Source organism: Lolium perenne, chromosome 1, assembly GCF_019359855.2.
Source record: "Lolium perenne isolate Kyuss_39 chromosome 1, Kyuss_2.0, whole genome shotgun sequence".
In the NCBI taxonomy this organism is placed as follows: Eukaryota; Viridiplantae; Streptophyta; class Magnoliopsida; order Poales; family Poaceae; genus Lolium; species Lolium perenne.
The window spans coordinates 19,256,933-19,278,198 of NC_067244.2; the positions used below are offsets into that span (position 1 = coordinate 19,256,933).

General features: G+C 46.3%; 2 protein-coding genes across 3 annotated transcripts; one reads left to right on the forward strand and one right to left on the reverse strand.

Annotated features, from left to right (window-relative positions):
* Positions 1 to 3,452: 3,452 nt before the first annotated feature.
* LOC127342818 (uncharacterized) lies at positions 3,453 to 8,084 on the forward strand. 2 transcript variants are annotated; one of them, XM_051368840.2, is made up of 7 exons: positions 3,453 to 3,474; positions 5,540 to 5,649; positions 6,449 to 6,488; positions 6,618 to 6,713; positions 6,831 to 7,033; positions 7,147 to 7,236; positions 7,332 to 8,084. In XM_051368840.2, the coding sequence occupies exons 2-7, from the start codon at positions 5,543 to 5,545 to the stop codon at positions 7,828 to 7,830; spliced, it is 1,035 nt and encodes a 344-aa protein (XP_051224800.1). In that variant the 5' UTR covers positions 3,453 to 3,474; positions 5,540 to 5,542; the 3' UTR covers positions 7,831 to 8,084. The 2 variants fall into 2 exon arrangements, with proteins under 2 accessions (XP_051224800.1, XP_051224793.1); XM_051368833.1 differs by lacking the exon at positions 3,453 to 3,474 and adding an exon at positions 6,246 to 6,348 and having other exon boundaries at positions 5,534 to 5,649.
* A 9,581-nt stretch (positions 8,085 to 17,665) lies between these two features.
* LOC127328596 (uncharacterized) lies at positions 17,666 to 20,289 on the reverse strand. Its single transcript, XM_051355189.1, has 6 exons — positions 19,500 to 20,289; positions 19,281 to 19,404; positions 18,969 to 19,156; positions 18,528 to 18,886; positions 18,200 to 18,421; positions 17,666 to 18,048 (listed from the first exon to the last, which is right to left on the reverse strand). Exons 1-6 carry the CDS (start codon positions 20,287 to 20,289, stop codon positions 18,043 to 18,045), a joined length of 1,689 nt encoding a protein of 562 aa, XP_051211149.1. The 3' UTR covers positions 17,666 to 18,042.
* Between the last annotated feature and the right edge of the window lie 977 nt (positions 20,290 to 21,266).

Sequence of the window (21,266 nt, forward strand, 5' to 3'; positions counted from 1 at the left end):
AGGGTTTTAGCCTAGGTTTGCTTACTAGTTACCTCCCTATAATTTCATGTGGTGAATGATGTCTAGTTATCCTATTAGGTTTTAACTTATCCTCACATATCTAAAGAGCATGATCATGGATTAAGCATGATCAACTTGTTCTTAATAACTTTACCTCAAATTCTTAGGGTTCATGATCATTACACAATTTATAATGATCAAGGTTTGGCTTCCTAAGGATCTCTCATTTAATGGAATTCTTACTTCCATGATCAAGCATTGTCTTGATCAGTTTAGGTATAGCACTTCTATTTTACTTTCTAGGATTGACATGGTCATGGTTGTCTCACCAGTTTTATATCCCAGGAAAATGTCTGAGATATCCACTTAGAGTTCTTTACATAGAATGATGATATGATCATCTGGATATATGGATAGTTCTCTCCCTCAAATCCAAGTGTTGCCTCAATTAATTTGAGTGTAACACCATAGCTTGAGTTCTCTCTTATAGGAGTGGTTATTCTAGGGTTTATGGTGTACTCACAAGATCTCATTAGATAGTAAAGGGTTAAGTCTCTACCTAGATGGCTTAGTTGAATTAGTCTCTACTTTACTTCACCTATTCATGGATATAGTCTTGTTCCATTTGTTATTAGGTTATCTCACCCCTCCAAGGTGAAATGGTTTACAACCTAATACTTTAGTTCAAGATTTGTTCTTGGTTCTTAAATAGGTAAATCTAGAATTGGTATGAATGGTCTCTCTCATTTGGGAAGGACTTCAATGCTAACCTAAGGTTATTCTCCAAAGGTAATGCTGTGGTCACCAATATCTATGGTTAACATAAATGGATTCTCTCTCTAGGAATTGTCTTGAATAATATCCTAGGGTTCCTCTTAAAGATGATGATTTGAATACTTGGATGTATATCCAAGGTTTAACTCAAGGTTTGTTATTGCTTCTCTAATAATTATAATAGAACTCTCACCTCTCTAGGGTTGATGTAAAACTATTTGGAATAGAGAAGAATATATATTTCTAGAGTTGATCTCCTTGTCATGTTTCCAAGAATGAAGTAAAATGAATACCATGAGGTTCATGGTAGGATCATGGATTGGTTTAATACATGGAAAAGATATTTCAAGAATAGTTTCACCATTTTATTGTTACTTGATTTGTAATTGAATATGTGTTCATATGTTATGACAAGGATTACCATATTATAATCTTTTATAGGATCAAGCAATTGATCATTGAGTAAAGTGTTGTTGTGTTGATTATTAGTTCCATTTGATCTAACCCCTTAGATCAAATCATCTCTACCCAAAACAAGGTTTTAACAAAGTCACATTGAGGTTTATAGCGCTTGACTTGAGGAGCTACTTCAGTTCCACCAAGGTCAAGTGAAACTTCAGTTACTGTGACTGTTTTACTTTAAAGCGCGAAAATTCCCCAGATTTTCTATGCATGAATGCAATGCACACATCTGTTTCCTCTATTTTTGTAACCCCAGTACCTGGGATATTACAGTCAGATTCGACGTTATTTCTCTGGCGTCGTCTTCCGAGAGCCTGGATAGTCTTGATCGGTGCTTGCCTGCCCCTTGAGTAGTTCGAGAGGCGCTTCCTTGCGAGCCTATTCGTCGTTCACTGGATCGGTCTGCCGCGGATAGGCGTCTCTCGAGGGTGGCTTGTTCTTTGGATAATCGTTCCCGGTTTTTCTCCAATATGGAGCGGTAAGTGTTGAGGGTGCCAACCGTGGTTCCTGCCGGGAGCGGCGTGTTGTTAAGCACGGCTGCCTTGGCTGCTGCCCACTCCTCCTCTGCGATGGTGTGATCGCTGTTGTTGTTGCTGGCGCTGTTCTCAAAACTTGCTCGCCTGCTGGAACGGGGGGTGCGATCTCCGTCTCCCCTGTTCCTCGTGTTGTTGGCAACATAAACCTGGTGGTGCGCTGTTCCTCGGGTGACACCTCGGACGATGCTGTCGACACTGTCCTCTCCCGATGAATACTGGGCATTGCAGATGAACGGTGTGTCGCTTTATCCTAGCCCGTGCCTGGTGTCGCAGTTCAAGCAGTAGTACGAGGTTAACTCCGAAGATGTGGGATTGTCGGATCCAACCGACATGGAAGACGCTGAACGAGGAGTCGATGGCGCGGGCGAACTCGTTGAGCCTGTCAGACCAGCCGAAAGGTCGAGTGATGACGACGCGCTTGGACTCGTCGATCTGGAAGTGGGTGATTCCAGCAACCGAAGGATTCCTTCCGAGTTGACTTTGTAGTGGACGCTCCCGAAGGTCATCTCCATGTTTCCTTGTAGATCGGAAAAGGTCGAGCGAGACGAGTCGCTGTGCGGGGTGAATTCGTAGGAGCCGAAGCGAATCGGGCTTCCCAGATTTTGCGATGACGGTGTTGATGAAGCTGCTGATGACATGACTGGCTCTGCCGATGTCCGATCTTGTGCCGACAGGGTTCCCACAGACGGTGCCAACTGTCGAGGGTACTCCTCGGCAATGCCCTCCGATTGGGGCTTAGGGTTGATGGAATCCTGCAAGCTGACACGAGACATCGGTTCACAGACAAGCGGGGAGCGCGATTTACCCAGGTTCGGGGCTCTCGATGAGGTAAACTCTTACGTCCTGCCTGTCCGATCTTGATTATGAAGGTACTGGGTTACAATGGGGTGCCGAATAGTTCGGCTGAGATTTCGTCGAGAGGCTAAGCGCTACGGTGACCTAGCTCTAGATTTTTGGTGGCTAAGATTGCTAAGATTGATTGTGTCCCTCGGCAGCCCCTCTTCTGGCATTTATATAAGGGGCCAGGTCTCAAGAGGTCTAACCGAGTACGACTAGGTTTACAGTAGTTTTAAATCTATTCTTTCCTTGTTCGGCTGCTTCCTTGTCTTGCCCGCCAAGGAATCTTCTGGTGCGCCATCCAGGTGGCCTGTCTTGCCTCAAAGTGCCTTCATGGGCCTCCAACTAGATAATACAGGATAGGGTAATGTCGGTTACCCGAATGGTAATGCCCACGTCAACAGCGCCTTACCAGATCGGATGGTGTAGGATTTGGTGTGTCGGTGGAGAGGATGGCTGCGGACGAACCTTTGCGTCCATGCCCCGAGCCCCATCTCTTTTTTTAGTTTGTTATATACTCCGTATATAGGGTGTGAGAAGTTTTTTTTTTTTGACATGTAGTGTGTGAGAGGCTGGTGGAAAAAAATGTATCCTCCCGTAGTCTGTAGCGTAGAGCGTCACGAACCCACCAACACCAGTTCGTGAGTCCACAACGGATACGTAATCCAGTAAGGCCGCGTTCGAGAGGGACAACACGTGGACAGATCCCGTCCGTCCACCTACGCCCGTGACGCGACGCCGCTTAAATCTCTCTTCCACGGGTTTCTCGAACTCTCTCCTCCACTGTCCCCCTCTTATCTCCCTTCCAGCCACTCCGTCCAACCTAGGGTTCTACGCCGGCTGCCGCTGCTCCTCCACCTCCCAGGTTCGAGATCCCCCAATCCTCCTCCCCCTCCCAACCTCGCTTCACCCCGCGCGCGCGATCGTCTCGGCGTTTCCGTGCGTTGCCTGGCGGGCGGGCTCTGTAGGTTCCGCGCGCCGATCCGAGACCAATTTTTTTCGTATTTCGCTCGGGGTCTGTTCGAATTTCGGTCGGATCTAGTCGGATCACGTCCCCGAGGGAACGAAATCGGTCGTTTTGGTGCGTTGTGCGGTGGTTTCTGGGCGAATTGGTGATTCGCGTACGGCTCTCCGCCGTCCTCGCGGGTGAGATGCCCTGTTTCGAGGATAGGACAGGGAGGGTTTGCTAGCGCGAGTTTGGAATTTTATTTGTGCTGGTTAGTTCGTGATTGTGAATCTGGGATGGACGGACCTCTGAAATCCAGGAGGGCTGATAGGGATCCGACAGTTCGCAGTATTGCTGGGAGCGATTTTACTTGCAACCCGCTAACGGGGAACTTTTTGTTTCTGCTGCCAAGTCCTAACCAGTAACCTCCTACGTTGATGAGTCGGTCGCGCCGAAATCCATGGATTGGTCTGTATGAAGATAGTCAAGTGCTCGTGTCGTAATTGGTTTTCTAGATTTCCTTACTTCAACGGCTGGATCGTTTGGGCCTACTACTTAAGATGGCCCGATAGTAAATTTGTAGAAGGGAGTCTGGGAAAGGATTAAGTACAAAAGATGTACTGGTCGTATTAATCTTAGCTATGTAAATATTTTCTACTCGTGCTGTATATCGACTTGGTAGTTGGTGCTAAAAAGTATGGATGGTCTTATGTAATCTTTGTTATGCAGATATCTTTGAGTTTATATCTACAGGAAAATGCACTCAAAACTGCTATAGAACTGCAAACCCATGAAAAATGCACTCAAAACTGCTATAGAAACTGCAAACCCATGAAAAATGCACTCAGAACTGCTATAGAACCGCAAACCCATGAAAATGCACTCAAAACTGCTATAGAAACTGCAAACGTAATTTGTTTTCTAGATTTCACAGATGGTGTGTATCAGGAGTGCTCCAAGCTTTATAGTCTTCATACATACATGTTAGCTTTGCGTTTGATTCATTGCGCTTCTGTTTAAGTTGCGTGAGACAAGAGCGGGGGAAGGACGGCGTGAATTTTTTTTTTTTCTCAAAACCTATCATTAAAGATGATCTACGAGGGGAATAAAAAAAAACACTCTGGTTGGTGTCGTTTCATTTCCTTACTTCAACGGCTGTCGTTAGGGCCTACTACTTAAGACGGCCCGATAAATTTGTAAAAGGGAGTCAGGTAAAAGGATCAAGTACAAAAAGATGTACTGCTCATATTAATCTTAGCTATGTAAATGTTTTCTACTCGTGCTGTATATCGAGTTCGTAGTTGGTGCTAAAAAGTATGCAGATATCTTTGAGTTTATATCTACATTAAAATGCACTCGTAACTACTGCTAACCCATGAAATACATGTATGATCCATAACAGTCAAGCCCCTTAATCTGTTACACATGACCAATCAAATGTAACAGACATAAACGATCACTAGCATAGTAACTGTTCCACCGGGTGTTGCAAGGGCTGCACTGCTTTTCCCATATGGGATGACATTTCCCAGTTTTACTTGAAGATATATGTAGATGTTGTTTGTGTCATTGTAGAACAATTGTTATCAATTCCCTTCACATGTGTACGGGAGAGTTGGTACAAGTTATTATTTGCTGTCTTATTGTAGTTATAAAAGATATGGTATATTTGCTTATCTTGTTTAAAACTGATCAGAGTCTTCACAGTGACTACCTTCAGCTCCCTTTAAATTGATTTAACTGCACCTATCTGGATGTTCCTATTATTTTGGCCGTTCTTTGTTGAATTCAAGGATAACCCGTCTGTTTCATAGTATATTCAAGCAGCACCACATGTACTGTGATACAGTTTCTTTTATCGTATCAGCATGGTCGAAATATTATTTCTCAGTAGCCTTTTCCATGTTGTTCGTGCGTTCTTAGTTTATGCATGTTATGTTATGCACATTGTGGAAGGACTGATGGAATGTTCTCTTACTTGCAGGAGATGCCTCGTTACGATGATCGTTATGGAAACACACGCTTGTATGTTGGTAGATTGGCCTCGCGCACTCGTTCGCGTGATCTAGAATATCTTTTCAGCAGATATGGAAGGTAAATACAATACTCTGAACATTGAAGAGTTTTATCAAAAGAATTTTGATGTAACAGATATTTTTGACAAGCTTTGAAGTTTTGAATATGGCTATGCATAAATACAAAATACGTTTTCTTTTTTGTGAATGTTGTGAATCACCATTATTGGACTACTGCTTATTATGGACTATTGACATTATTAATAATTAGTGTAGCAAAGTTTGATTGAGTGAGTTAAGTTGTTTGTTTCTTGAAATGTAACCTTTACTGTGTGGTCTTATGCTAGGTAGAGCAAATTGCTCTCTTTCCTACCCTTGGTCTTAGGTGTCCTATACAAGTCGTTGGGTGCACTATGAGTCTTGTCAAGCTATAGTTCGGTGATTTCTGCTAATTCTGCATGTATGTTGTCAAAGCTTTATTCTGAGGTCATGCGAGTTTAATTTGTATGGTTTGGCTGGAAGTTTAGGTTCATAGCAGCTGTTGGGTTCACTACGAGTCTTGTCGAACTAGTTGGTGTTTCTGTTATTTAATCTCTACAGTGTAGATGTTTGACTCTCAGGTCTCGTGTGCTTAACTTGAATGATGATCTTGTTGAATGTTTTTTCGGTTTTTAGCTCAATCCAGAAGGTATGTGGTGGAAGGGTGCCCTTGGTGGAATTGGTGGCCATCGTTCCAAAGTTTATGGAGGACTTTGGTGAAGGGTGCCCTTGGTGCTAGGTGTAATGTTATTGCTTGTTTTAGTGGAAGCTGCAAGATGCCGATGTATTTGAGTAATTAAGTTATGATGGCTCACTGTTTGTGGTTACCGTTTGCGCAGAATACGTGAAGTGGAGTTGAAGCGGGACTATGCTTTTATCGTATGTGAATTTCTCTTCCGTCAATCTTATCATGCTCGTTGAATTTGATATCATGCTATTTATACATGAGATCTGTTTTGTTCACATGAGATCTCCTGTTTTTTGTCCCTCCTTGGGAATTACTAACAGGAATACAGTGATCCTCGTGATGCTGATGATGCACGATACAATCTGGATGGAAGGGATGTTGATGGGAGCCGAATTATTGTTGAGTTTGCTAAAGGGGTAAGTTACAAAATCGGTGGTACACTTTATGAGCCTAATGATGATGATTATCTATCTTCGTCTTTCTGTATGAAAAACTTTGCTGTGCCGTCTCTTGAAACTTGTTTTGTGTTTCAGATTCCTCGTGGATCAGGTGGTTCACGTGAACGTGAATATGTGGGAAGAGGTCCTGCTCCAGGAACAGGGCGTTGTTTTAACTGTGGTATTGATGGTCACTGGGCCAGAGACTGCAAGGCTGGTGACTGGAAGAACAAATGTTACCGGTGCGGAGAAAGGGGCCATATAGAAAGAAACTGCCAGAATAGTCCCAGGAGTTTCAGGTGTTAATTTTTGTTCACCTCTATTGCAATGTTCCAAATGGAATCGATGTTTTGCTCTATCTTGGTGCGTGTACTTATTTGATATTATTACGTTAATGCGTCTGTTCTATTAGGCGTGAGAGAAGTTATTCACGGTCACCATCTCCACGCCGTGGACGGGCCCGCAGTAGGAGCTACAGCAGAAGCAGAAGCCGTAGTTATAGGTGTGTACTCATGAGCTGTTTATCTGTTATTGTTCTGTTTGTTACCCTGTTTTCCTCATCCAACTTTCTTGTAACATTCTTTTCCTTGTAATTAGCCGATCAAGGTCCAGGTCCTTGTCTGAATCTCCCAGAGGGCGTCGCCGGGAGCGTGATGCAAGATCAAGGAGCCTTAGCTACAGCAGGAGCCCAAGGAGATCACTTTCCCCAGAAGCAAAGGAAATGGACCGCAGCCCCACACCTGGTGGCAGTCGGAGCCCTAGGCGATCTCTCTCCCCAGAAGTGAATGATAAAGGTGACAGCCCTAGGGGCAGGGGGATGAGCAGGAGCAGGAGCAGGAGCCCTTCTGATGGCTACCGTAGCCCTGTGGCCAATGGGCGCAGTCCGAGTCCCAGGGGTAAAGATGGCAGGAGTCCTACTAAGGAGGGCAGTCCCAGTCCTACTAGGGAGGGCAGTCCCAGTCCTGCTAGGGGCAGCCCAAGTCCGAGGGGCAACAATGGTAGCCCTAGTCCCAGGGGCAATGGTGATGGAGGCAGCCCTAGTCCCAGGGGCAACGGTGATGGTGCTGGCTCACCCAGAGGAAGCCTGTCCCCCTGAAGTCTGGAACCATTGTCCAGTTCCTGCTTGCTACATATTAATTTGACTATTGTTGTGTCACTTCCAGTTTAAGACGCTGCATCGTATTTCATATATATTTGCTCTGAACATGTTACTTTGATATTAGGGTTTGCTCTGAACATGTTACTTTAATATTAGACGCTTCAGAAGGATTTGTTACTTTCTGGTTATGCTCTGTGTAATGGATTGATAATTGCTCGAATGATATGTATAAGATATTTAGTTTGTCCCAACCTTTCTTCATCGGTTGCTTCGAGGTTAGCGAAACCTGTGCTGGCCCTAGATCACCTAAGGTGCAGTCACTTGAACTTAATAGGATTAACGTAAGAGCAACTCTAACAGAGCCCCTATTTATCGGAACTGAAATCGAGTTCAGTCTCCCGATTTAGCGATGGCGCAGAACAGAAACCGGAAAGGGGGATTTAGCGATGGCGCAGAACAGAAACCGAAAAGGGGAACCGAACTCGAAGAAATAATCAAACGTCGCGCGAAACCAAAATTTGCGATAGCACACGATTGAAGCTAAATTCGTTCATAATTTGTACAATACTAGGCAAAATACATGCATATTGCACGTACATTACGATCTAAGCACCTAAATTCAACTAGAATTAGTCCCCGGGGTGACTATACTGTCACCGGGGAGCTAATGTCGCCGGCGGAGGGTTTTTGCTCGCCGGTCTTCCTAGGCGAGTACGACCGCCGCCACTTCGACGACCGGTGCCTCGGAGGTGCTCCCGCACGCTTGAGGCTTCCCGGCGGCGTCGTCGTCGTCGTCGCCGTGCGGGGGCAGCGCCGGCAGAGGAGGGCTGCACGCCGCGGCAATGGGGGGCGCCTCGGGTTTTTGCTTCCGCCGCCTCCTCCGCGCGCGCAGCGAGGTACGCCATCATCTCCGGCCACTTCCGGCCGGCCCTCCTCCATGCGCCGAGGGAGCGCCGACGCTGTCGAGCTCCGGCGACGCCCGTGAACCCGGCGGACGCCGAGTGCACCTTCCGGCGCCGGCTTGGCCACCTCCCCTACCCACGCGTCATTCCGGACGGAGGGGAGCTGGCCGAAGCGGCGACGCGGCCTCGGAGCGGCCGGAATCGCTCGTCGGAGCGGGGACCGGGCGGCGGCGGAGGGAGAGGAGACGGCGGAGGGGAGTAGGGTTTGCGAACCGAACTCCCCTCCGCGATCCCTTTTAATAGGGGCCGTGCGGGGAAAAGTTCGGGCCCTGAACTCCGTATTCGGGCCGGCCCACTTTTTCGGGCGCTGTTCTGCGCCAGATTCGGCCCGAACCCGTAAATCCGCCGGAAAAGTTCGGTTCCGGCGGGATTTACGGGCTCTGTTAGAGTTGCTCTAAACCAGATATGTATAGAAAGTTGCCTGCAAAGCTTCATAGTGGGCTTAATATTCACTCGAGTCCTGATGAGAAGCTCGTGTGTAACAAAGTAACGTCATGGTTGAGGGGCGTCTATGAAACCTTGTGAATGTCGACCAAGTTCTGGAAATGTTCAGACATTTGCAAAACTCATGTGTAATGTAGTTAAAATTTCTGTAAAAAGAATGGAACCAGCGAGAATGAATTCAAATACTTCATGCTACTTGTTTGAATATTCTGATTTTCTGAAGTGGAACGAAAAGTATTTCTTTTACTGAAATGGGTTAGAAGAAGTGGGTATCTACGAGTAACTTACTACGGCATATGAGCTTTCCAAATATCCTAAAACAGTTCGCTGCTCACGTCCGCGTCGCTCCCAGGGATGCGACACGGGCGACCAACCTCAGCACCCGAGCCGTCTACCTCCTCCGTCTGCTCCCCTCGTCGCCGCCAGGCGCAGCCAGCGGGCAAAGCCCGTCTGGTAGCCGGCGGCGGCGGGCCCTCCTCCCTCGTGCGCGGGGGTCTCCGGCTGGAGCGGCGCGACGCCCTGGACGGCGGGCTGCCGGCGGCGGAGCAAGGCGCGGGCGGCGGCCCCGGACATCTTCGGCAGGTTCGGCGGCCGTGGTGGCTGTGCGGGCAGTGCCACGGCCGGAGCGACGCCGGCAGTGCTCGCGCTCATCCGTGCGGGCCGATCTGGGCTTGGAGGGCTCGATCCGGGCCTTGCACTAGCGTGGGACATGGCCGGCGCGGCGACGTGCGGCATGGGCGGCGGCGAGGAGCTTCGTTGGCGGGTCGGGGCTGGATCTGGGCCTGGGAGGGCCCGATCTGGGCCTGCTCGGAGCTGGTGCTCGCCGGCGCTGGCAAGCCGGGGCGGCGGCCCCGGGGACGCGGTGGTGGAGGGGTTGGGGCGGCCGGCTTTGCCTCGGCACGGAGGTTGCGCGGAGGACGGCGGATCTCGGGGTGTCTCGGCGCGACGGTCGTGTGGAGGCTGCTCCCAGCTTCGTCGGTGTCCCGGTGGCCGTGGTGGGCCACTGCGTGTGGCAGGCTGCCGTTGTTGGCACCTGCAAGCCCATGGCAGAGGTGAGCCATGGCGCATGGATGGCGGCGCGGCGGCGCGGCGTTTTGGTGGACCGGGCGTTGGTTCCGCAACGTCCCGGGGACGGCGGTAAGTTGGCACGAGGAGCTGGCCTACCGTGCGTGGAGGCCGGAGTGGCGGCTCCGGGAACAAGGCGTGTTGATGATATGCCCTGGCTGTGTGGGCGGCAGGGCATGTCTCCGTGGCGTGGGCGGCGCCCCTGTTGCGGTGGTTTGTGCTCGTCCGGGGTTTGGGCTGTCTTTGACAGTGGCGGTGTTGTAGGTCTCCGGACGAAAGTCTTGCCCGACTCGGTCGGTGCCGGCAACGACGACGCTCGAGGGCGCCGTTCTCCTCCTTGGAGGCGTTGGCCGGGGAGTCCTCACACACCTCCGCCTATCATTCCGGGGTGAAAACCCAAATCCTGCTGCGCTGGATTGAATGACGGCGGCGTCTCTGGACGTCGTGACCTCCTTGGAGGCGTCATTTTATGGAATGTTTGGGAGCCACCTCCGGCAATGCCTGACTGCTGCTTGGGTTGACGTTTTCGTGTTCCGTCGGTGCGCGAGTGCCGCTGGCTTGCTTTGCGGCCTGCCTCACCCCTCGAAGCTTGAAAGGCCTAGCCCTCTCTTTCGGCTCTGACTTCCTTTCCAGGGACGTGGACCGGGCAGTCGCGGCGCTCGCTGTTGTCGTCGTGCTGGTGCCATTCGGCGGCGCTCCAGACCTGGTTTATCCAGGTCGTGTGGCCAGGTGTGCGGGTTTTCGCCGGTTTTCCCAGAAAAACTGTGCCGTGTGTTGTTTTCTCTTGTCTGGTTTTTCTTATAAACTGGACACGGTGTTGTGTTTGTATCGGTTTTCGGCCAGTTTCCCTTATAAACTGGGCAAATTTCCCTCTCCTTAATGAAAAGGCAGAGCTCCTGCCGGTTGCTCCAAAAAAAAACTTACTACGGCATATACATGGCCAAACTCAATTTGGCTCCTAGATGCGTATGTTCCCTCTACCATAAAAACATATTTCGAAAGATAAAAAAAAATTAAATAATTTTTTACAGAAATATCTCCATAATATGTGTGTGTCCGTCAAGTTTCACGAAAAAACGATAATTTTTGTAGTCTATGTGAAAAAAAGAAAATTTATCTTGTAAGAAGTATTTGTTTTAGCACCGAATTTTATCTTTTTTACACACTTTATACGATAAATCGATTTTTTATGAAACGACTTTATAAGCGCGTAGCACATGAACATGTGCATGCGAAATTTTTGTTTCAACTTTTTTAATATTTGAAAATGTATCTAACATACATTTTAAAATAAAGGGAGCATACGCTCTGATACGCCAAAACATCACTCCCCGAATTGTCCCACTTTAAACTTGGAGTTGTCCCCCTTGTGAGCGTAGACTTCTTTATACTGTCAATGTGATTTTGTTTGAAAGATGGGCCCTCTTTATCAGGGTAAATTCACGTCAGCGACCTGGCCCCACCTGGCGGTGATAAGGGAGAATCCAGCATCCAGAACTAGCTAGAAGGCCGACGCAAGAGGAAGAAGAAGGCCTTGGCCTGGCTGGAGGAAGGCAACTGGGTTATGCATGTAGCAGGATGGCAGCGACTTGAGTAGTGAATTGACTATACTGTTTTTTGCAATCCAAGTTGCAATTGTGCAAAATAATAATAATTTAAAATTTATATAAAATTATAAATACGTGTATTTGAATACACAACCTTAAAGTGACTACACATGGTTGATGGCTTAGCTCCGGCACTGGTTGCAGGATGGCTGCCTCATGTTGTGGTCTCACCGTGATGGCATCATGAGGCATAAGATTTCTATCATTTTTCCCTAGTGAATTATTATTTTTAAATCTGAACTATTTTTAAATCATGAACAATTTTTTTTGAATCTGAACTAGCTTTATTGAATTTGGAACCATTTTTAGCTGGTGAGCTCTTTTTTGAATTTTGAACTATTTTGAATTTGAACTATTTTAACGCACGAATTTGAATCATTTCTAAATTATGGTCATTTTTATTTGGAACCATTTTTACCTGGTGAAGTATTTTTTCAATTTGTATTTTTGAAACCATATTTTCAATTCGGAACCATTTTACTCGGTGACAGTGAACTATTTTTTAATTTTCAAAATGGTCAACTTTTTTTTTATGAAGTTCGTGCTTTTAAAATGTATATATTCGATAAAAAGTTAAATTAATTAAATGTGAAATAAGTGCAAGAAGGAAAAAAAAATTATGTTTGTTGTGTATGTGCATGCACTGAGTTGATCGCTCTTTTTTTAGGAACTGGCTGGCTACGTAATATAGTTTCTACGGGAGCAGAATCAGATCAATCCAATCGGCCGGTTTCTTGCGAGCCCGCAAAAGGAATGACTGCTACACCTCACGCTGGTTGGGCCAGGCCCAAATATGGGATGAGTTGAGCGAGGCTTCCTGGCCGGCATGACGAGCGCGGGAGTTGATGTTCTAGTCATAGTTGCCATGTTTTTGGCACGTAGGGTACCGGAGGCGGAAACGGGAATCGGATGAGGGAAAAAATAAGAAACTGTAGGGGTACATATCTCTAGATCGAATCTTATATATCAGGGATGCGAATCAAGTCATTTCGGTACAGTGAACCCGGTACGGTTAGTGGTACGGGAAAGATTAAGATCAAATCATCAAATCCATGGAACATTAGATCTTTCTATTGGATTCTTACCTACCAGGCTGTAGCTTTTCCTTCAACTTCTCTGTGGCTATGCTCCAAGAAATCCAGGCGATGGGAGTATTTATAGAGGATGGAAGAAGAAATCGAAGGAAACATGGGATTTCTGCTGCCTCCATTAATGAAGAATTGAAGATGGGGAAGAAAAACGAGTAGTCCAATGGGAGATGAAAAGATACAACTGTTCGGGACTCTGGCTCATTAGTTAATACGATTTGGGGAAGGAAAACTTCCGTCTCACCGTTTTTCTCCAAGTCGTCGAATCTAGGATGATCCCGAGCAGAGGAAACGCGAATCCGCTGCGATTTTGACCGAATCGCGGGGCGTTTCCGAATCTGTTTCCGGTTCATCAAATCCGGTACGGGGGATGGACCACCGCGAATCCGGTTACTATGGTTCTAGCTCGGTTTAAGTGATAGGTATGTGTAGAACGCAAGAGAGAGAGAGAGGGTTTTGGGAGAAGCCCTCGCACGATTAATGACACGGGGTTTTAGGGTTTTATATATGGCTCAACGGGTTGCATACACATAGTTATATATAATAGTACACACTAACACCCCCCTTAGTTACAGCGGGAGGTTTCCAAATGCAGAGACTGGAGCGAATTAAGGTGGAACGTGAATAACCCGGACTTCGCGAAGAGACACCTTCTCGCAGACAAAGTGAATGTCGATCTCAATGTGCTTGTGCGACGATGTTGCACGGGATTGGATGACATGTAGATGGAGGACACGTTGTCACAGTAGACAAGTGTAGCGGATCCAAGAGGTCGATGTAGCTCCTGGAGGAGTTGCCGCAGCCATCATCATTCAGTTATAGCGTGGGCCACAACATGATACCTAGCTTCCGCACTCGAGCGTGATACAGTGGTCTGACGTTTGGACGGCCAGGAGATGAGACTATCGCCATAGTAGACACAATATCCTGGCGTTGTGCGATGAGAATCGGGGCAGCCAGCCCAATCCGCATTAGAGTAAGCCGTCAATGTGGTTGAGGAAGAAGCATGAAGCTGAAAGCCTTATTCTAGGGTGCCGCAGATGTAACGGAGAACACTCTTCACAAGCGTAAGATGCGGGGTATGAGGAGCGTGCATGTGTAAACAGTCTGCTGCACGACATAAGAAATAACCGGGCATGTAAGAGTGAGGTACTGGAGAGCACTAGGGAGACTCCGATACTCAGTGGCGTCGGATAGGAGCTCACCCTTGGTGTCGGACAGCTTGGCCCGAGTGTCGATCGGTGTTGTTGTAGAATGGCACTCACCCATACCAGCACGTTGAAGAACATCAGAAACATACTATCGCTGCGAGAGAAAGAGCCCAGAAGTGGAACGAGTGACAGCAATCCCAAGAAAGAAATGAAGATCTCCAAGGTCTGTCATGGCGAACTCACTATGATACCTGTCAAGAAGCTGTTGCAGGAACTCAGTGGAGGAGGCGGTGACAATGATGTCGTTCACGTAGAGGAGTAGGTAGGCCATGTTGTGTCAAGATTGGAGAACAAACAGTGAAGTATCCGTGATAGAGGTGTGGAAACCCAACGTGGCGAGGTAGGCAGCAAACCGTTGGTACCATGCGCGAGAAGTCTGCTTTAAGCCATGGAGATAATTCAACTGTGTTACAATGATCATATATTATAGTGCACCAACCTTTTTGGTGCTAGAGGGACCAACTTCGTCATCATTTTTACTGACAAGATAGTTTCCATTTCTCCACCCTTCATTCTCCATAGCCGTAGTGATGTGAGTAACAAGCTTTTCTTTCTCAACAGCAAATCTGTCGAAGGTATCTCTAGTGTTCAACATTCTACTCAGCGGGTATGTTAATGCCCTCTTCTCCATTTTAATGTTTTTGTTGATCCTCTTAATCTGCAGAGAAAACAAAATGACAGATAAAATTTATATGTTGTTATACTACTATTGTAGTAATATATAAGCTATAATCAACGGAGAAACTGCACGCATGTACTTACCAAGTTCAACCTATATGGCCATTGCTTCTTACGGCAAAACTTCCTGATCACGAGGGCTTGCTTTTGCACTTCTAATTCCCTTTGAGCATTCTCCTTTAGTTGATGTTGATACTTCCGCGTCTCATCCTCCTCCTCCCTTCTCTCTTGCTGCCTAGTTGAGTGAACCCTACCAATGTCAAACATACGAGACTCAAAAATATCAGGCTTTGCGGAGACGTCGGCATTTTCTGTAGCCTCCATGGCTGGTGCAGGTTGAGCGGCGAGTGGAGGTGGTGGTGTTGGCTCTTTCTACGTCTTGTCTATGCCTCCTGAGTCCTGACGCAAGGACGCCCAGCTCAACCACGACTATTTTTATATCACACGCTAAGAGTTAGTTCCCCTCATGTACGTCACAACGCGACAACATATCAAGTGTAAATGTCATGATGGATGCAGACCACAATATTTTGATTTAAACCGTATTGCATGTCATTAAATCTGTGCATCTAGTGATTTTCATTCGTAGTACATACGAAAGTTTGTAAAAATCTGAAGATAGGGACAAACTTATTGTAGTGTTAGACATGCAATATCTTTAGTTAGGGAAGATATGTACGCTTTTGAGTTTTTCCAATATTTTAGACCTATACATATACTAGGACAATGCCCGCGCGTTGCTGCGTAGGAGCAAAATATGTTAACATTCAAAATTGAAAATTGAAAAATTGCTCTAGCAACATTGCTGAAATACCATAAATTGTCACCCTTCGTTAATAAGAAAGTTTTATGAGATTTGACAAAAAGAACAAAGAATGTAATACAATTGAAGATATATGTCAGTTACCTGAGATGGATCAGGAACAATATTTTAGCTTTACTGAAGCTCCAATCATAAAGATCAAAAGTTTACTTTGTGTGTTAGCTGGCCTTGACGATGCCAGTGGAAAGGTAACGAAATTAAGATTCAACATCAAAATATGAGAACTAGTGTTATAATCTTTAGGTATTCCTCAAATCACAAACATGAATACATGCAAGGAAATTGGCACTCATAGAAGCGCCAACAAAAATTAACTATTTTACCTCGAGTCTGATTGGTAATTCTCTCTTCGGCCATGTGTGCACAATTAATCAATTGCCCTTTTCTCTCTTGATTGTACCAATTGAATAGGATTCACGACCAGTCTTGAGCACGCATCTTGGGCACTTCTCTTTGCTGCCTGGACACCACACGGAGGTCGCGTGTGACCATCTTGGGGATGGATCTTGGATGATTTGAGTAGGACACGGTCGATGGCTCTTGACTGGATGAGCCCACCGATCGGGGAAAACGAATCGGACGGCGACACGAAGTAGGTGGCACACACCGATCGATCGATCAGGGAACGAAGCAGACGCGAAGTACCTGGACTGACGACGACAAAAAATTGACTCAGCAGGTGAGATCAAGGCCGTTAAGGTCGATCCATCCCTATAAACGCCCCGACACCACCATCCCACGCTGGCACGAGCCTGCCCTAAAGATTAGAAACCGCCGCCGGTGTTCATGGAAAACCCGTTGGCGCCACCGAGCTAGAGCTGCGCAAGAAGTCGTCTTCCATGGAGGAGCACGTGGTGCTCATGGTCAGGCCATGGCTTGCCCTCGCGGATCGTATTTGTCAATGCGCTTCTCTGTAAGCTTCCATCCGTTCTTCAGATCGATCATCTCTCCGTCCTGCCCTGGCCTGACAACATGGTGAGGCGCGTTGTTTCTGGCTCGAGAGGGGAGGAGACAGGGAGGTGATGACGCTCAAGAACCTTTAAAAAGTACAGTCGGGAACAAAGTCCAGGAATTGTTACGGTAGGGAACAACTGACTACCGTATGGTAAGTCGACCTGAACTGTTTTTCTCCAGGGAACAAAAACGGAGACCAGACCTGACACGGAGGAAATAAACTCTCTAGCGACAACGGAGGAAGCGGCAACTTAGGAACACGCATAGATGGACGGATGAAATATTTATTAGGTAAGGTGCGACACATTAGATCCATATTCAGAGATATTAGGCCTAGGATTTTCAGGAAACGTCGGGCCTAGGAAAAAAAAAAACTTGGCCCGTTTGTGATGCCAGCCAGTCACCTATTGCAATTTAATAGTAAAGATACACATTATATTCTAGTTGTGTCATTGTCAAGGATGAACTAGAATATGTAATGTAAGTAACGAAAAAGATGTCACTTTATTGATGTTGTATTTGTTGGTCTCATCGTAAAATTTGTACAATATTAGCATATCTTTGGAAGAATCTAATTATTTGTACATTTTTCATGGATTGGTATAGATATTAGACATACATACAAGCAAAATTGTTCTACTGGTAGAAGGCCATTCATTTTGGTTTGTTGCGATAAACACCTCTACCAAATATTGTTATTAAATGTGATGCGCCAAAAATGATTTGATATATTATGTAGACAATCATTAAAACAATTTTTCTAAGATTAACATGGAACTTTCAAAGGCAGTAGATACAAGATGCATGCCATCTTAACCTGCCGCCACATAGGGTCAACGCCGTTGGTTTCAACTTCCAAGAATGTTTTCAAACTCAGCCAGTAAGCATGACAGTTGAGTAAGATATAAACCAGATTATGAAGATATTCTAGCGTTGTAGTGCACTCTACTTGTTTTGTGTGTCCTTGAGTGGCATTTCATAATAATAGACTTGAGGACAATTGCTCATACAATTGTTTTGGGCCATTGTAAAAGTTCATATAGTGATATAGTGGTATAAATGGCTTACAATATTACATCTTTAACAAGAGAGCTATATACAAGTTTACTTATCATCCATATATTTGAATGATTTTTTTAGATAAAAGGCTTGAGAACCTGGCTTCATTCATATAGCGCCAAGGGACCAAAGACCGGGAAGTAGCGAAAGAGAAGTGACCCCACAGCCATTCCGAGGTGATCCAGCGGACAAACCCCAAAAGAGAGCAACATATGATCAACTATTGGTATCTTTAGAGCTGATAGCAGCAGCCTTGCCCATAAGCTTGTCAATGATGGAAGAGTTTTGAGTCCTTGTCCTACCTTTTGCTCAATATCTTCAAAGCTGCAAAAAGACAACAAGTTTATTAATAACATTAGGGGGACGACATATGAAAATACCTTCAATCATACTTTTGAAAGATTTATAGTTATCGGACTAAGGACTGTGTACTTGAATTACAGTGATCATATATTATTATATTATAACACACAACCTTTTTGGTGCTAGAGGGACCAGCTTCGTCATCATTTTTGCCGACACGATAGCTTCCTTTGTTCCCCCTTTCGTTATTCATAGCCATAGTGATGTGAGCAACAAGGTTTTCTTTCTCAACGACTAATTTGTCGAAGGTATCTCTAATTTTCAGCAGCCTACTCAGCGGGTATGTAAGTGCTCTCTTCTCCATTTTAATGATTTTTTTGTTGATCCTCTTAATCTGCAGAAAAAACCAAATGATAGATAAGGAATTTATATGTTGTCATACTACTAATGTAGTAATATATAAGATATGATATGCGGAGGAACTGCATGTATGTACTTACCAGGTTCAACCTATATGTCCATTGCTTCTTACGACAAAACCTCTTGACCGCGAGAGCTTTCTTTTGCACATCCAAATCCATCTGAGCCTTCTCCTTCAGGTCATGCAGGTACTGTCGTGTCTCCTGCTCCTCTCTTCTCTCTTGCTGCCTAGTTGAGTGAACCCTAGCACTGTCATTGGACTGTTCTATTCTAACAAATGGACGAGACTCAAAAATATCAGGCTTTATTTTTTTATGCGAGACATTGGCATCTGATGCGGCTTCCATGGCCGGTGCAGGCTGATTGGTGAGAGGTGGTGGTGGTGGCATCGGCGCTGGCTGCGCAGCCCGAGGCAGAGATAGCGCACCAGGCATTTGAGCTGCGGCACATGCAACAATTAGAAATGTTGGTTTACAAATGGGTCGTGTGCTCCAAATATATACACGGATATATGTACTAACCATATTCTGGAGTGGAGTCTATGATCTTCAGCATTGCAATTTCCATTAGTTGGTATGCGTCATTAACTATTGGAGGCGTGTTAACTGGTTCGTCGGAGTCCTCCACTACCCCTACCGTCTCGTTCTTCAGCGACCAAATAATGTTTGCAATGAAGTTGAGCACCCACTCGCCTGTGCGCCGACTGAAACTGAAAACATATAACGAATTAACGATACGAGATTGGAGTTGCTGATGTGCGTACGTATGCCATCTCAGGGACACAATTAGTTCACGAGTAAATTGTAAACCATGAATGTGTGTGAGACACTTACTCCACATACAGCCGTTCGGCCCTAGGAGCCTCAGTGTCATTGCCAATGTATCTGCGATCAAGGATCGCATGTTCAAACCTTCCATTGGTGGCACCGTGTAGACGGATGAGCCCTTCTTCCGTGTCTGCCAAATTACATGTAGAAAATTGTCAAGGAATGAACAAATGTTGCGGCCAGTCTTGTAATATATTAAGAGCGGTAGAAATAATACATGCTTACCAGTTTGGACCCTGATCTGCCTGACGACACGGCAGTCGCCGCACTGCAGTCGTCCTGGCGCAAGCGGCACGAACCTTTCCTCGTCCTCCATGGGGCCATGGTATGGGATAACATTGGCGTCGGCTTGGTTTACTTCGTCGCTGATGAACGCCTCGTCGATATCATACATGGGGAAGCTGTCAGGAGACGGAAGGTCTGGGAACTCTTCCTCATCTTCCGAGGCCGTCATCAACATTTCCTCGTCGAAGCCGTGGAAGTCTAACGCCAATGTCGACTCGTCAAGAAACTTTTGGAGTATTACGTCCGTCTCCGGCACCTGATCTGAGGCCGCCGCCTGGATATTTGTCTTAAAATGAGGGATCGGCGCCGGCATGTGCATCTGATCGTGAAAGCCCGATCCAACCAGCATTTGATGGTGTTGGACGGGGGCCTGAGGGTGCTGGAGATGCTGTTGGACATCGGGGTGATTAACGTGGGTGATAGGTGCCTGCATCATTATCTGCTCGTCAAAGCCGTAAGCCGACAACGACTCTGGCAGGGCTTGCTGGTGATGGACGGGCGGCGACGCCGGGACCTGAGAATAAAGCAGCAGCGTAATCAGAGAAGCCGTGGCCTGGACATCGGGAAATACCTGAGCGTTGGGCACCGTAAGTGGCTGGCCGAGAGTCGCCGGATCCAGTTGCAGTTGGGCGTTCGCGTCCGCGGCCTCCAGCAGAGCTTCCACAGAGATCTCTTCGTCCATGGCGTCGAGGTTGAGGAAACAGTCGACGTCGAAGTCCTCTCCGGCCATGGCGACTCGCAGGTGGAGTTCACGCGCGCGTACGTCCAAGAAAAGACAAGCAAGCAGTAGAGTAGATGAAGGGTAGTGGTATTCGCAAAAAAAAAAAAGATGAAGGGTAGTGGTGAGTGGTGGCAACTGCGACGGTGGGAGAGGGTTCATATATGTGGCGAAGGGGCGGGAGTGAAGCGCGTCCCGACCGTTCGAGCGGTTGCCGCGCACGGGTACCGCAAAATGTTTCTTTCCAATTCTATCACATACGTTGGTGGTTGATTTTGAGGCGCGGGGCGCGAAAAAGTTAGCACGTTTGGCTCGGCCTCGTTTTGCTTCCGGCGGCTCGATTTATCGAGCATGCCAGATTCGAATTTCATGCTGGAATTGGAGATTCTGATACTGTACTATATACATGCTAAGTTGTACCACTCCTTCCTTTAGAAAATAAAATGCCTATAGTTTTTTTCGGGTATTTCAAATTGATCAACTAGTGTCAACATTTACATATATTTGATCAAACATTAAAAAAACAGCTTTGACAAAAAATTATAGCGTTGCACTCGCATCTTTAGACCAGGCTCATCACGCTCTTCCACATGCGCGGGCATCCTATTTTTTTTCTTTTGGAAACAAGGAGTATAAATCGCAATTCTATGGTTCAATCAATGGCTTCAGAACATCTCCAGGGTTGAAGATTTTCTTGTTTGTTAATGAGAGAAATGGGTCGATAATTCTTACCTCACAATTAATTATGCCTTGGTGAGTTCTTTTTCAACGGTAAATGGAATATTAATATCACGAATATACCAATATATTACACATCCATCATCTGCACCAACAAGATGCTGAAAGATATCAAGGATGCACATAGCAAGAAAAAAAATGCCACGATGGCCAATCACTTGGAACAACAACAACCTAACCACCATGAAAGACAATATCCGACCTACAAAAGAGATTCTCCAAAAGCAAAACCTCCAAGAAGATAACAATGC